Source organism: Apaloderma vittatum, unplaced genomic scaffold, assembly GCF_000703405.1.
Source record: "Apaloderma vittatum isolate BGI_N311 unplaced genomic scaffold, ASM70340v1 scaffold21652, whole genome shotgun sequence".
Classification (NCBI taxonomy): Eukaryota; Metazoa; Chordata; class Aves; order Trogoniformes; family Trogonidae; genus Apaloderma; species Apaloderma vittatum.
Genome location: NW_009702326.1, coordinates 19,289 through 35,445, shown reverse-complemented (window position 1 = coordinate 35,445; position 16,157 = coordinate 19,289). Strand labels below are relative to the sequence as shown.

The window sequence follows — 16,157 nt, the reverse complement described above, 5'->3', positions numbered from 1 at the left end:
CCAGCAAGCCTCGGGCGTGTTTTCCTTTTTTAACGTGCCCTGCAGCAGCTCCGTAAACTCCTTCCTGTGGAAGAAAGGATCTTTTTGCAAACAAAGAGCTGAAGTTACTGGTGACCAGTTAGGGCGAACTGTGCTTTTCCCCAGCGGCCCAAGGGCAGTCCCTGGGAGGAGCGGTGGTACCGGACACAGCCCCCAGGAACTGACTCCTAGTAGCTGCAGGGCCCATTATTAAAGCTTTAAGAAGTATTTGCTTTCAACGTTTCCTCATATTTTTTTTTTTTTCCTAACAACGCAATGTTTGTTAAAGTCTTTCTCCTGTACACCTAGGCACACGTCCAAGGCACACAGTAACCTGTTTCTCAATTTTTTGCAAAACAAACGCACTGTAACCTTGTTGAGCAAGCTAAGAAAAACAAGGTTTATGTGGATGCAGAAACACGTTTTAGAAACCTCTAGACCATACACACAGTAGACCAAAACGTGTTAAACCTCTTGTTTTTCTTGCTTCACAGACAATATAAAATGCTCTGGAAAGATATACCTGATCCTATTGCCTTTACTAAAAAGGGAACAAACATGAACAAACAGTTGTTCACCCTGTAAAATGGAGTTCTTAAAGGACTAAGGAAAACACAAAACTGTATGCTTGCTTCAGTGGAAATAGTTCACAACTCAGATGCCCAGGAATTTGCTGACTTTCTGGTTCTAATTTCTTTTCATCCTCTATAAAAGACTTTAAACACATGCAACAGGACCTTTATCATTATTTGGGTGATATGATTTAGGGGTGAACGTGCCGTGTAGGGTGACTTGTCGTGTAGTGTTAATGGTTGGACTCAATGATCCCAAGGGTCTTTTCCAACCTGAACTGTTCTATGATTTGCAGTGTTATGCAAGATACCTTCTTGAAAGCATTAAAAAAATTAAACTATTGTGCGTTCTCCTGGAGACCACTCTAACAGGTGCAATCGTAATAGCTAAAGGCAACTAAAACATGCCCTGACAGAAGCACAGAAGGCATGATGCGCTTCTGCCATAGAAAAGGAAGCAAAACAAAAGGAAACCATGGTGGCTGTTTTTTTTTGCTATTCAGTAAATTCCTTATGCTAAACAAATACTTGAACTCAAACCAGTAAAGACACATACAGTTCAATTATCTCTTTAGTTCATTGGTTTATTTACTTTTCTGCAAGAAACACCAATGAACTGAAGTCAGATACTATAACTGATTACCACTATGAAAAATGAGCATTTTAACCATTAAGGAGAGAAACAGAAGAAAGGTCACTGCTGTAGCCTGCATTTGCTGTTAAGACCAAACTGCAGAATGAGATTACTATATCTACAGTATTGAGTTTGAAGCTCCCGAAACATCAGTTTGCATGAGGCTAAGTGTTACAGAAGTAGCATATTCTTAACCAGGTACATAGTCTTTCAGAATTTAAAGAAATCCCAAACTTTATCCCAGAACGTGGGCTCCACTGAAGAACATTTTGGAAGTTTTATTTTTTTTTAGATGGGTTTAGCAGCTACTCACAGTAAAACCTGCACTGCAGGAAATTCTCATGTCTCACTCCAGAAAGTGATAGTGGTCTCCCCCACTCTTAGAAAAACATCTTGCTCCCTCTGGCTGGTTTGATCCCTTTCAAATCCCTAACCTTCCCCTTTGACAACACATTACATTTCAGTGTTTTTTTCAGTTTCAGTGCCTTCTTGCAACGAAAAGGTGGGACTAGTTGAAGGATCTTGCTACAAAGATTACACCAAAAAGAAGCCAGCAAGCTGAAACAACTGTATTTTCTTTCTCTACTTTCTTTCTGACAGGAAAGCAAATATAAATGCTCTTGTCAAATGTTTTTGACAAGATGAGAGCAACATCAGATTGGCTGTTAGAGAACACTGCTTAAAAGAAAACAAAACCCAAAAATCGTGACAAATTTCATTGCAGTGAGATTTTAAGTACAGCTGATTTGATGTAAGAAAACATTATGTCTGTTCAGTATTTTCAACTATCTGAAGGCTATTTTATCTGCAATTTCTCTTGACATGCAATAATTCAGTAGTAGTGAGATGTCTCCAACATTAGAGAGATTTTTCATGCCATGCAGTTCCCACCTATCTAAGAGAATTGTATGTTGTAATGAATGATAAAATTGCCAAACTGGGATGAAAGTATCTACCACCAGCAGCACGTGTATCTGTGAAGGCAGGATGCCCAGAGATCAACATGTCTCAACTGAATTTCGAATCTTCCCATGCTTGGCAAGGTGCATTAAGTACTAAGTAAAACATTCACAGTCTTAACATGGTGTACTCCTTAAAAAAGTAAAACTGCAGAAGAGTTAATATTTGATCGTAAAGGTAACAGCACAAAAAATAATAAACTCAGCTGATGGCAAATCCACCCTGGAGGCAAAAATCTGAATGTAAGTAAAAAGGGCAGCAGTATAAGCTGTCATATTTTAAGCAACTTAGTATGAATGAGGTTCTACAATGGGTCTTAACACCTTCTGTGTAGTAGAAATTGAGACAGCAAAGCTGCTCTAAAAGTTATCTAATTGCTTAAAGCTAATCTGAAATTCATTATCAATTAACAGTTACCACTTTAAGCTATCAGGCCATTAAAAATTACCTCGGAAGATAAAATCAATTTTTCTTGTAACAGGTGAGCAGAAGAGGCTTAATGTTGAATAATCAAATTTTTTTAGGATGTTTATTTGTTCAGTCTTTAGGCAACTACGCATCACAAGATGCAGCAGATGCTTTAACCTCGACAGGCTGCTTCATCTGGTGGACTTAAAAGACATGCCCCCAGACTTATTCACTACTTATTCAGACTTATTAACTACTTCAAACTCTCCCCAACAGAACACACAACTTGGCGTATCATTTGAAAGGCTCGGCTGGTGAATCCCTGACTTGCAGTGAAGTTTCTCTCCTGTAGATTTGAGGCTAATGAAAAGAAAACAGTTTTAAGTTTCCTGCTTCAAATTAAAGCAACAGTGGTGAATAGTTATCCAGACTAAGTCCTCTAGGACACTATCTAGAACAAGAGGACTATATAATGTCTTGGGTATTTTCTCTTTCTAGCTGTGCTATGGCCAGGTTGAAAACCACCACTGTGTAAAGGTGCAGTATAAAGCTAGCTATTACCTTCAGCAAAGTGGTTTGAACAGAGTTAGATTCAGCTCCCGTTGGAGCTCCATCTGGGAGCACTGTGGGAATCCTAACCAAATGAAGCAAAACCACAGAGCTATACAGTGAGCATAACAAGCCTTCATCAAGATGGTTAACAGGTGGACATTAGCCCTAAGGAGACTCTGATGAAACTGAAGTCGTTCACATGAGAACAAAGCACAGAATACCAGCGACCAAAGCACAAACTTCCACCCAGCCTAGTAGAACCTTCTTGCCAATGAACATTTTCTTTAGCAGTGACGTTGAGATGACAACATGCTGAACACACTGAAGCAAAGCAAGTGTTCCACATATCCCCTTAACTAAAAGTTATGGGATCCCTCTTACCTTACAGGAGAAGGAATGGATGGAATCTCATCAATTGACAGCCATATTTTATGGTCCGAAAAGAAAAATCATGAAGTATCTATGCAGATCATATAGTCTGCCATTATTACTAGAAATCAGCATACAGACCTGTTTCTGGACTCGGTTCAGGCTTCCTATTAAAGTTGCTTCCGGAGAGAATGTTCTCTGCAACTTGAAAGACACCCAGAGGAAAATAAAAATTGCCAAGATGTAGCACATGTTGAAGGACAGAAAGTTACAGAAGAGAAATGGTACGTTAAGCTAAGGATGACAGACAAATGAGTCCTAGTTTGAAGAAGAAAACAGCTAGAGTAGATGCTCCAACTCATAGCAGATGACTGCGAAAGAACTTGAGGGAATGGTGTATGATTTGACCTTCCACATTGCAGGATGTGAAAAAGAGAATGATAGCTCTTCAGCCCTTTTGTATCCTGTTAACTCTACAAACATTTGTCTCTAGTGTCTGTGCAACACAATCACCCACACCTTGAATTTGATATTATTTTGAAATGAAAATGTTTAATAATTTTACATTTTTAAAACTGAGAAAATTGGAGATCAGCAATAAACAAATACATAAGAATTAACTAAATTTCTTCAATTGTCATTTATTTGTTTAAAAAATATAAAAGTAATTAATTGCTTCAAAAATAGACTTTAATAGGAATTAACGATGGGCTAATAAGTTAGGTAGCATATCTGTAACTACTTCTAATGTATTTGTATTAGCCATGTCAGATAATATAGCTTTGGGTCTTTATAATTTTTTATTTAAAAACTGAGCTACAAGCTAGATTGAAAACATCAGCTATGAAAATCTTGGACTTTTTTTTTTTAATGGAGTATTGAAAGTCTATTTGCTTTTGTATTTCATCTTAGTTGAGTGACAAAAATGTCACCACAAAGCTGGGTCAAGTACTTCCTTAGAAAGTCATCCAAAAGGTGGCAAACAAGTTAGTAATAAGAAAATATGTTTGTACACAATTAAGTTCATCACAACACATCCCCCAAGAATTATTTTACATTTCTTAGAAGCGCCTAGGGACGTATATGCACCTTTTACGCCTCCTTGATGATTAACATACTAAAGATGCTAAAGAAGCAGGGGGAGGCGAGTTCCTGAGCAGAAAACCCATCATATTAAAAAACTACCCCTCTCTCTAGTACATGGTAGGATTCAAGCAGCTCAGCCACCCAGAAGAGGTCGCTAAGAGACATATATGCTGCAGCTGGGCTACAGCTGTCATAGGGATAGGAAAGTTCGTTATGGTGTGCTATGTAACCTAGCAGCAGGGGGGTAACTGACATACTGTATCATTTTATATATATACTGTCACAAGTTACAGTTATGTTTTTTAACTGTCCTGTTCATGTCAAAGTATTATAAAGATGAATTAAAACATTTTAATTCTTCTGTAATTAAAATGCTAACTTCTACCAGTGTAGGGAGCGTTTCATTGCTTGTAGCCAGGTATCCATAGCAGGTTGGTACTCCTCCAAGTCCTTCTGGGGCTCAAAAACTGTTTCTATTCGCCTTAGCTTCTTCAGTTGCTCTTTGTCAGTCCAAAATCCTATAAACAGAAAGTTAATTCTCAAGCTCAACTGCAAGTATGTTATTTTTGAGATGCTTTAATTTATTTCCAAGAGATCCAAAGCAGGAACACAATAAGAAATCATGACAGCCTTTCTTTATTCAACCAACAACTTTCTCAGAGGGAAACATATTTTTAACATTATGAAACTTCTCTCCAATAGCATCCACTTGCTTGGAATCCTGACAACAGCCCATCTGCTTAACTGTTTCCAAGGAACAGCTCTAGCATACTGAAGATCCCTTAGCTTTCATCCACACTGTGCTTTTGGCTGCAGGTGGCCCTCAATGAAGAAGGGCCACAAAAAGCAACACTTGGCACTAGTTGCTTTCCTACTGTCTTAAAAATTGCATAAATGGCACAAACCAGCTGGTGTTATGTATTCAGATTACGTAACTGAACCATTCTTGTCTGTCAAGGGCTGCAGCCTTCTTACAGTTTTAATTGCTGAATAAGTCTTATCTGAGCATATAGTTCTATCTTCCAGTTGTGTTATTTCAATATCAAAGCAACTTAATGAAGTTAATGGAAATATTGAGCAAAACCATTGAAAGTCTGCAGTTTTAAGTCTGGTTAATTATATAAACCAATTCTGTGAGTGAGTAGAGCTGGATTTGTGGGTTTTTTTTCCCCGTTAATAATTTACTTCGTACTTCTATTGCCTTTATTTCTGTGAAAACCTTAAAGAATAAAGACTCAGTTCACATGACAGTACACAATTTCAGTAGGAATGACACCACCCCACCCTGAGCAGTGCTCCAGGCAGTTCAAATATGGGAAGGGATGCAGAATGTCTGGGTCAAGAAAGATGGAGGCAGCAATGATAGGGTTCACCTCTTTCTTCTCCAGTAGTATATCCTTCTAAATGTAAATTAATCTTACAAACATATATGCAGATACTTTCCAAATTAAACTCACTATCACCATTTATATTATGCATAGAACTGCTCAGCAAATTGGGACATTGTGTCAGAAATACAAATAAGGTCCTTCGTTTGGTTTAGATGTGATATGATCATCTGTTTTGTTGTTCCATCCAATACAAGTACAGGGGTACAAAGCACTATACATAGAAACACAAACATTATTTACCTGGGATTCTCAAGAAAATGGCTAAAGTAATCCTTTTGGAAGTTCTTAAAATTATTTGAAGTTATGGCCTGTTTTTTTTTTCTGTTTCCTTTTGTTTCTTCCTTTTTTTCTCTTTATTTACAAACATGCATTATGAGCGGAAACCCCCCCAACCTTAAACGTATACATACCTGAAGCAAGGCCTGCTAGAAAAGCTGCACCAAGGCTAGACATGTCTGCATTTGCAGGTTTTTCTATTCTCTTATTAATTAAATCTGAAGTCATCTGCATGACAAAACTATTATTACTGACACCTCCATCAGCTCTGTAGTGAGAAGGAAAGAAGTTAAAAAATGCATTTAGTCCAAATGCTTATTGCCAAGATTTCAGAAAACAAATTCTGGGGTTTTACACCTATGCATAAATCTTCCTCTCACTCATGCACAAACACATTTCCATTTCATGGGCAAATTTAGAGGCCAGCACAAGGTGCCTAGAAAAAAAACCAGAATGCCTGTAATCTGTGGGAGGAATGGTAGACAGGGACACAGGACAGCCACATTATCAAAAGGTTCTGTCTTCTAAAACTATATATCATCCTGGTTGAAATGTTAGGGTTTATAACAGAACCTTTACATAGTTACCACCACAACATGACAATAGTCAAAACCATTAACATTAAACAAGCTCTCTCAAGTGTTCTGAGATCTGGAAAAGCACTTTCTTCATTACTACCAAATCTTTGTACTAGTTAGCTAAAATGCCTTCCTTTATGTAAGAAAGATTAGAGTTAGGCTTCCATCTACCTATTTTCCTAATTGCATCATGTTGGAGACCTTTTTAGTGGAGAAAACTAGAACTTACCAATGCTCTGAGAGTGACTGCTAGTAGTGCAAAGAAGACATTTTACAAACAAAAAATAACTACATCAAAAAGTAATCCTTGAATTGTCACAGACTGGGGTCATTATGTTGTTGGACTCCCATACCAGCCAGGTTTGGAGCTGTTGTTCTGTCATGTGTTGCAGTAAAGACACCTACTGTTTATTACTATAGAAAGCAGCTGGGTAATTAAACTTGACAGTTGCTTAGAAGTCTTCAAAAATGCCAGCTGAAAGCTCATATACTATGTGATGCCTCAGAAGACTTTTGCATAAATGTTTTGTCTGTTTCTGAACGTAAAATGAGGAGACACTGCCTGATTGGTGATGTAACAGGGTTTTGCTTGTTTAAACATACAGTTAGACACGGCTACCACCTCCACACTATGGCATAAAAACTTCTATCTGGTAAAGTCACTTTTGTAACAACAGTGATACGCATTTTACTCCTTTAAAAATAAGATATCCATCTGATTCAAGTTACAAGAGGAAAAAAGAAAATTTCCAAATACTCAATGTTGGGTTTAGGTCAATGTTGCTACTAGATACTTTGAAGATTCAATCTGTGAAGTACATATTCTAGCTCAAAGTTCCTACATGCCATTTGACTGAGGATGAGCTATGTCACAGAACAAGCAAGTAGGTGACATGCTGCAGTACCCCAGTGAGCACCAGGATCATCCTTCTAAGGGCTGCCACAGCCTGCTGTAACACGGGACATGAGGACTAAAACTGAGGGTTCCTTCTCCGTGCATTCCTTGATGGTATTGAGACAAGCAAAGAGAAACAATAGGATTGAGGAGAACTAATGAAAACGGTGACTTTTTCTGAGCTTGTAGGAGTCAGAGCCTGTGATTAAATGAGGGATAGAGGACAGCAGCTAAAAAGGGAATGAACACATTTACAGGATAAAACCAACAAGAACAAAAAAAATCAAAGGTAATGGATACACACTAAAGACGTGCTAAAAGAGAACACAATAATACAATTTAAAGTTTACATTACAATGTAAATGGGATCAGAATTCTAATGTTGCTTAACCAGTACTTCCACACTTCCATTTTTCAGTTTACAATCTTCATATGACTTCTCAAATTTTGGATGCAATTTTCTATGTAAAAAAGTTTCCTGAAGAATAAAAAAATCCAGCACTTCTCATCTTTTTCTCTTCATTAAAACTCCAAGCCTGGCTGCTCCTCCATCTTTGCCTACTCTGTCCCAGTATGTGATGGAAGACAGAAACATCCACCTCCCCCCTATTTTGTACTTTCACTTTTCTTCCACTAATCAAAAGTCTGATATCTCAACTGCCTACAAGCCTGCCTGTCTATTTCTTCCTTTGCGGGGACAAAAGCCACAAAAGGGACAGGAACACTAGCGTCTCTGTTCTTGACTGTGGTATAATGATGACCCCTGGCTGCCACAATGAGAAATTTCGGAGAGCTCTCAGTATGAGGCCTTGAGACCCTAAGACAACTGGTGTGTTCAAACACAGTACATACCAAACAAAGTACATACCAAAACATGCAACTTCTTTTCCAGAATAATTCAGGTAACTTTTTCCAGGACGTTGTCAAATCATATTCTAGGGATCATGGTACCTCACTAAATCTGATTTGTTTCTTCAAATGCTGAAGCAAAACCAACGTCTTAACAATGTAATTGTAAAAATGTTCTCCCTCTTCCCCTCACAAATAGATACTCTTTTAACATCTTAAAGAAAAAAAAAAATCAGTCTGTGAAAGACCCAGCACAAAAATAATCAGTATGAAAGAATGATAATAAAGGGTAGAATGAGCTTTGCAGGATATGATACTGGACCTGATGTCACCAATGCAAGTGAGCTACTTGGTGACATCAAGAACGCAGGCAGCCTGGGCTGCAGTGATCATGAGTCGGTGGAGTTCACAGTTCCGAGGGATACGGGTCAGGCAAAGAGTAAAGCCAGGACCTTGGATTTTAGGAAAGCAAACTTCTAGTTCTCCAAGGAGTCAGTCCAGAAGATCCCCATGGAAAGTGCCCTCAGGGACAAGGGAGCAGAACCAGTCCGGCAGATCTTTAAGGACACTTTCCATAGCCAGAGCTCTCGATCCCTGGGTGTAAGGAACCAGGCAAGGAAGGCAAGACACCAGCATGGCTGAGTCAAGACCTGCTGGTCAAACCAAAGCGTAAGAAGGAAATGCACGGGCAGTGGCAGTAGGGACACATATCCTGGGAAGAGCATAGGGACACTGCCCAGTTGTGTAGGGATGGGGTCAGGGATGCCAAGGTGCAGCTGGAGCTGGACTTGGCAAGGGATGCAAAGCAAGAAAGGCTTCTACAGGTTATGTTCAATCAGAAAAGGAAGTTCAAAGAACGCATATTCTCCCTGATGAGCAAGAATGGCAAGCTGGTAACACCTGACAAGGGGAAGGCTTCACTTTTTTGCCTCAGTCTTCAGGGGCAACCTCTTTTCCCACACCTCTCAGTGGATCGACCACAAGACAGCTTGGGAGTGCATCTGCCCCAGGGTCACTCACACATCTCAGGATGAGTCCCATTGTGCTGTTATCTTGATAGCAAATATAGTTATCGTGATGACAAGTACAGCAACTTGGGTATCAAGCACCTCCTGGCCACCTGGACCACGATGCACCCGAACGGTACATCAAGATAAGCCTTGAATGCCTTGGGAGAAATTCCCATTATGCTGTCTCAAGTGCTGCGACATTAGAATGACTCGGCATGAATGATCAAAGCCAACCAAAAAAAGCCAAAGGGGAGACCCTTTGAGCTCTCTGGGACCACAGCAGGCTGTGTGACCCAACATCTCCCAGAGGTGTGATGCCTCTCAGCATCTATTTTGCAAGGAAATCGTCGAATGACGATTCCTCAAGGATTCAAAGGCCTGTCTGATTTTTCAAGCTTCAGGGATAGTCCAATGATGAATACCAGCCCATAAAAGTGAGCAATTAAGAAAACTCATGAAAAGGGAAATTGTGGTCATAGGTTAACCTGTGTGTGTCGCCTCTCTTTCTTCGTGTATATTCATGTGTAATTTGATTCAGAATTTAGTCTGCTTTTTCCTATGTGTGATCTGATTTAAATTGTACCTGTGTGTGTAATCCTGCTGTAAGTTTTGGATGACCTTTGCCATTTTCAAATCTTTAAGTCGCGATTTTGATTGTAACCAAGTCCCTTGAATCATTCTGTTAAATTGGCTAATGATTAAGTGCCCATCTCAAAAAATACTAATAAATCCTAAATTGCCGCTAATGGAAGCAGCCTAACAAAACCTTTTATTCACAGCAGATGGGGACCAGGGGAGCAAAGTCCCTCCCACTGTAAGAGAGAATCAGGTTCACGAAAGTCATGGCAGTTAGGTGAAGTTCCTGGCGACTGGAAAAAGATAAACATTGCACTCCTTTTTAAAAAGGGTAGAAAGGAGGACTCTGGGAATCACCAACCTGTCAACCTCACGCTTATGCCTGGCAAGATCATGTAACTGATCCTCCTAGAAGCTATGCTAAGGCACATGGACAAGGAGGTGATTTGAGACACTGGCTCGATACCCACATGAAGTGTGGTGTCCCACAGGGGTCCACACTAGGACCAGTGCTGTTCAACGTCTTCATCAGCGACACAGGCAGTAGGTCTGAGGGCACCCTCACCAAGTTTGCAGATGACACCAAGCTGTGTGGTGCGGCTGATGTGCCTGAGGGAAGGGATGCCATCCAGAGGAATCTGGAAAAGCTTCAGAAGTGTGTCTGTGTGAACCTCACGAGGCTCAATACAGCCAAGTGCAAGGTCCTGCACCTGAGTTGGGGCAATCCCAGTGTAAGTACAGGCTGAGGGATGAAAGGATTGAGAGCAGCCTTGCAGAGGAGGACTCAGGGGTACAAGTGGATGAAAAGCTGGATATGAGACAGCAATAGTGTGTTCATAGCCCAGAAGGTGAACTGTATCCTAGAAATATGACCAGCAGGTCGAGGGAGGTGATTCTCTACCTCTACTCCACTCTTGTGAGACCCCACGTGCAGTACTGTGTCCAGCTCTGGAGTCCTGCACAAGAAAGACATGGACCTGTTGAAGCAGATCTAGAGAAGGGTCACAAAAATGATCACAGGACTGAAACACCTATCCTATGAAGAAAGGTTGAGAGAGCTGAGGTTTTTCAGCCTGGAGAACAGAAAGGTCTGAGGAGACTTTTTTGCAGCCTTTCTGTACTTCAAGAGGGCCTATAACGAAGATGAGGACAGTGTTTTCAGCAGGGACTGTTGCGATAGGACAAGGAGTAATGGATTTAAACTAAGAGAGGGTAGATTTACACTATAAATAAGGAAGGAATTTTTTACAATGAGGGTGATGGTAGAAGCACCATCCCAGAAGACATTCAAGAAAAGGCTGGATAGGGCTCTGAGCAACCTGATCTATTTACAGATGCCCTTCTTCACTGCAGGGAGGTTGGACTAGATGGCCTTTAATGGTCCCTTTCATCCCAAAACATTCAATGATTCTATGATTGTTATGTGTGCTCTAGTGCTACCTGAAAGCACAGATTTGCCTTTTCATTGGATAATTGAGAGCAATTTCCTTACTTGCCTACTGACAATCATCAATGCCAATTAATTAAGAACCAGCCCTTCTGTGGATACACTCTACTGCCACTTCAGTTACGTTAACACTTGACTTGGTAATCATCTATTTCTCAGCAGCAGAATTTTTACAGTAAGATAAAATGTATAATAAAGCTCATACCTATTTAAAATCAAACTCCCACATATCAAATTTAAAAGTTACACATGACTTACCGAATAGTCTGAAGAGGAATGCGTACCTTCTTCGCAATGATATCATAAAGCTGTTTGTTTCTTAAACAAAAAAATTTAGTTGAATTAAATCATTGTATATTCCATAAAGTGTTTCCAGTGTCTACAGAGTCAGAAAATACAAGACAAAAAATGCCTCTGTTGTGTCATATCTGCTGCAATAGCTAACAAATTTACAGAATACACAATTTTTTTTTTAAAACAAGAAGAGACAGAAAAAAAGATGGAAACTGGTCTTTGTTACACATCATTACAAAGGCACAAGTATGGCTAAATCATGTCCCATTCTAGTCACTGCAGAAGTTACATTTTTCCCACCTGAAACTGCTTATAGGTTTCTACAGACAAGGTGCAATTGTTGATGTAACAAATGTTTTAGAGTGAGAAAAGTAGGCTGACAAGAGTGTTAATCAGAGTTTATCCAGCTGTTCCTTAAAGGGAACATCTGAAGGCTGTAAGTTTGACTTATTTGTAAAACATTTCATTTAAGGTTAGAAAAATCTAGACACAAAGGATTTCTACCCTTTTCTAGTTATGTGACTAGAAGAGTAGCGCTGCTGGGTCTTGTGCTCCTTAACAAGGAGAGTCTGGCTGAAGCGGTAAAGGTTGAGGGCAGCCTTGGCTCTAGGGACTGTGAGATGGTGGAGTTCAGGATCTAATGTGGAAGGAACAGAATACCAAGCAAGATTGCAACCCTGGACTTCAGCAGGGCCAACTTTGGCCTTTTCAAACAATTGCTAGGGGAAACCCCCTGGGACAGGGGATTAGAAGGTAAAAGGGCCCAAGACAGTCAGTTAATATTCAAGGACCACCTCTTCCAAGATTAAGATCAGTGTATCCCAAGAGGTAGGAAATCAAGAAATAGAGCCACGAGACCCGCACGGTTAACCAGGGAGCTGCTGGCCAAACTCAAGTAGAAGAAGAGAGTCTATAGAACATGGAATGAAGGGCTGGCCACTCGGGTGGAATATAAGACTGTGGTCAGAGGATGTAGGGAGACAACTAGGAAAGGTAAGGTCTCCTTGGAATTAAACCTTGCAAGGGAGGTCAAGGACAACAGAAAGGGCTTCTTCAAATACATTGCCGACAAAACTAACACCGGAGGCAATGTAGGCCCTCTGGTGAATGCGGTGGGTACCCTGGAGACAGAGGATACAAAGAAGGCAGAGTTGCTAAATGCCTTCTTTGCCTCTGTCTGTACTGTTTGAGACTATCCTCAGGAGTCCCAGACCCCTGAGGCCCCAGAAGAAGTCAGGACAAAGGAGGAGTTTGCCCTGGTTGATGAGGACTGGGTTAGGGATCAATTAGACAATCTGAACATCCATAAATCCATGGGCCCTGATGGGATGCACCCATGGGTGCTGAAGGAGCTGGCAGAAGTCATTGCTAGGCTGCTCTCCATCATCTTTGGTAAGTTGTGGGGAACAGATGGGGTGCCTGAGGACTGGAGGAAAGCAAATGTCACTCCTATCTTCAAAAAAGGCAAGAAAGGGGACCCAGCTGACTACACAGACTGGTCAGCCTCACCTCCATCCCTGGAAAGGTGATGGAGCAACTTATCCTCGGTTCTGTCTCTAGGCTTGTCAAGGATAAGAGGGCCAATAGGAGCAGTCAGCATGAAGGGGAAGTCATGTTTGACCAACCTGATAGCCGTTTATGAAGATATAACCAGGTGAATAGATAATGGCAGTACAGTGGACGTGGTTTATCGGGATTTCAGTAAAGCACCTGACACCATTTCCCATAGCATCCTCATAGCTAAACTGAGGAAGTGTGGTCTGGATTACTGGGTAGTGAGTAGGTGGGTTGGTTGAAGAGAAGATGTCAGAGAGTTTTGGTCAATGGGGCAGAGTCTAACTGGAGGCCTATGTCTAGTGAAGTCCCTCAAGGGTCAGTGCTGGGGCCAGTGCTGTTCAATATATTCATCAGAGACCTGGATGAGGGATTAGAGAGCACTGTCAGTAAGTTTGCTGACAAAACTGGGAGGAGGGGTTGACACACCAGAAGGCTGTGCTGCCATTCAGCGAGACCTGGACAAGCTGGAGAGTTGGGTGGGGGGAAATTTTATGAAATACAACAAGGGCACGTGTAGAGTTTTGCGTTTGGGAAAGAGCAACTCCATGTGCCACTTTATGTTGGGGACTAACCTGCTAGGAGAGCAGCGTAGGGGAGAGGGACCTGGGGGTTCTAGTGGACAGCAGGATGAACATGAGCCAGCAATGTGCCCTCGTGGCCAAGAAGGCCAATGGCATCCTGGGGTGTATTAGAAGGGGAGTAGCTAGTAGGTCGAGAGAGGTCCTCCTGCCCCTCTACTCTGCCCTGGTGAGGCCACATCTGGAATATTGTGTCCAGTTCTGGGCCCCTCAGCTCAAGAGAGACACGGAACTGCTTGAGAAAGTCCAGTGCAGAGCCACAAAGATGATGAAGGGAGTGGGACATCTCCCTTATGAGGAAAGGCTGAAGGAGTTGGGTCTCTTTAGCTTGGAGGAGACTGAGGGATGAATGTTTATAAGTACGTAAAGGGTGAGTGTCAGGAGGACGGAGCCAGGCTCTTCTCAATGATGTCCAATGACAGGACAAGGGGCAATGGGTGCAAGCTGAAGTTTAGAAGGTTCCACAAAAGCATTAGGAAAAACTTTTTCACTGTGAGGGTGACAGAGCACTGGCACAGGCTGCCCAGGGAGGTTATGGAGTCTCCTTCTCTGGACACAGTCAAACCCCACCTGTACACATTCCTGTGTGACCTCCTGTAGGTGATCCTGCTTTGGCAGGGAGTTGGACTAAATGATCTTTTGAGGTGCCTTCCAACTCCTAACATTCTGTGATTCTGTGATTCAGTTCAGGAATCTCACATTCGTCTTACAGTGCAGAAGAAAATGCCCAAGAAACACTCACAGCAGTTAAGATTGTTATCTTCCTCCAGACATCAATTTTGCCCTTTGCAGAAGGTTATTATACCCAAAGCAGAACTGGTGACTAGATGGAAGCAATCATATCAGTGTTCCCTAATGGACTACAGTGCAGTGTGAGCCAGGCTCAAAGCATATTCAGATTCAGTTCAAGGCATTCAGTTTGCAAGGCAGAACCAATCTGTTCTACAGTGAGCTACCGATGTGGTATCATCAGTGAGTAGCAGTAATACCTTTAACCTTCGCAAATCTGGGAACTGTTGTCCATTCAAATCTTTAAAGATGTTTACAACTCCTATTATATTTTCAAACTTTAGCCAAAGGACTAATATTAAAGTATACCTGAAGCTGGAAGTTTTAACACAGCAGGAGTGGGATACAAAATACTGTAAGGAGAGTTAAGAGCAAACTTTAAACAGAAAACATTTTCGGAACATGCAGAAAAACAATATAATTTAAGAATCTCTGCATGGTTACTTAATAACAAAAACTCTGAACTAATAAATATATACAAGTTTAGTTGTAAAGCATTAAAGAAAAAAAAAAAAAGGAAAGCAGCTAACACTCCTTGTCAGTGTAACACTGATGGACTACTGTGACTTATATTTTACAGACTTCCTTATTCCATGTATCCACTTAGCACTGCTGATCAAACTAAAAGCAAATGTAACAAAATATAAGCAAGATAATTAAACAAACAGTACCTGAAAGCTACAGATTCCAATATAGCTCGTACAAGATGGTTTCTGGTAGTGGAAGGTTTCAGCCCCATGAAAGAGGCACATAAATATGGATCATTCACAGAAACCTGGAGAAAAAAATTCACCATGAATTCGGTGAATTGTATTTGTAAGCTTTTGAGAAAAGAGTCAAATAGTAAGAAAAAAAATAACTTACGACAACTACAGGCAGCATAGTGAAAGAAGAAAATTGAAAACAATATGTAAGAGGTATATAGTGTTATTTTAGCTAACTCGGTGAACAGTTTAAATAGCTTCTTTCAACAGCAAAAGGTTTAAGTGATTTCTTCCAAATTTGACATACTAAATAACACTAATCCAGAAGTCTAAGACAGGACACACCAATACTGCTGTTGTCTAGCAAGATTTCACAAAAATTGTTTGTTTTTAAACACTCCCAAACTGCTGAAAGAAAAACGAACTGACTTTTAAAAGTAACAATTAAAATGATGGTAATAGTTATTATTAGTTTATGCTACAGCCTGTTTTCAGTGACACTGTTAAACATGAGTCCAACTAAAATTCTGATGTCACTCAGTGGTCTTTTTTTGCAGGAGAACTAGAGGACTGACTGATCAATTTCCTCTCCAGCTCTCCACTCCTCTGATGAA

At 40.7% G+C, this 16,157-nt stretch overlaps 1 protein-coding gene across 1 annotated transcript in view; it reads right to left on the bottom strand.

Annotated features, from left to right (window-relative positions):
* Window positions 1-4,980: 4,980 nt before the first annotated feature.
* GK5 (glycerol kinase 5 (putative)) overlaps window positions 4,981-16,157 on the bottom strand; it is a 29,636-nt gene continuing 18,459 nt past the window's right edge. The window contains exons 12-15 of the mRNA XM_009864239.1: window positions 15,511-15,614; window positions 11,880-11,939; window positions 6,401-6,534; window positions 4,981-5,117 (exon numbers count right to left, since the gene is read on the bottom strand). Of these exons, the coding sequence (XP_009862541.1) occupies window positions 4,981-5,117; window positions 6,401-6,534; window positions 11,880-11,939; window positions 15,511-15,614 (435 nt within the window). The remainder of the gene's footprint in view (window positions 5,118-6,400; window positions 6,535-11,879; window positions 11,940-15,510; window positions 15,615-16,157) is intronic.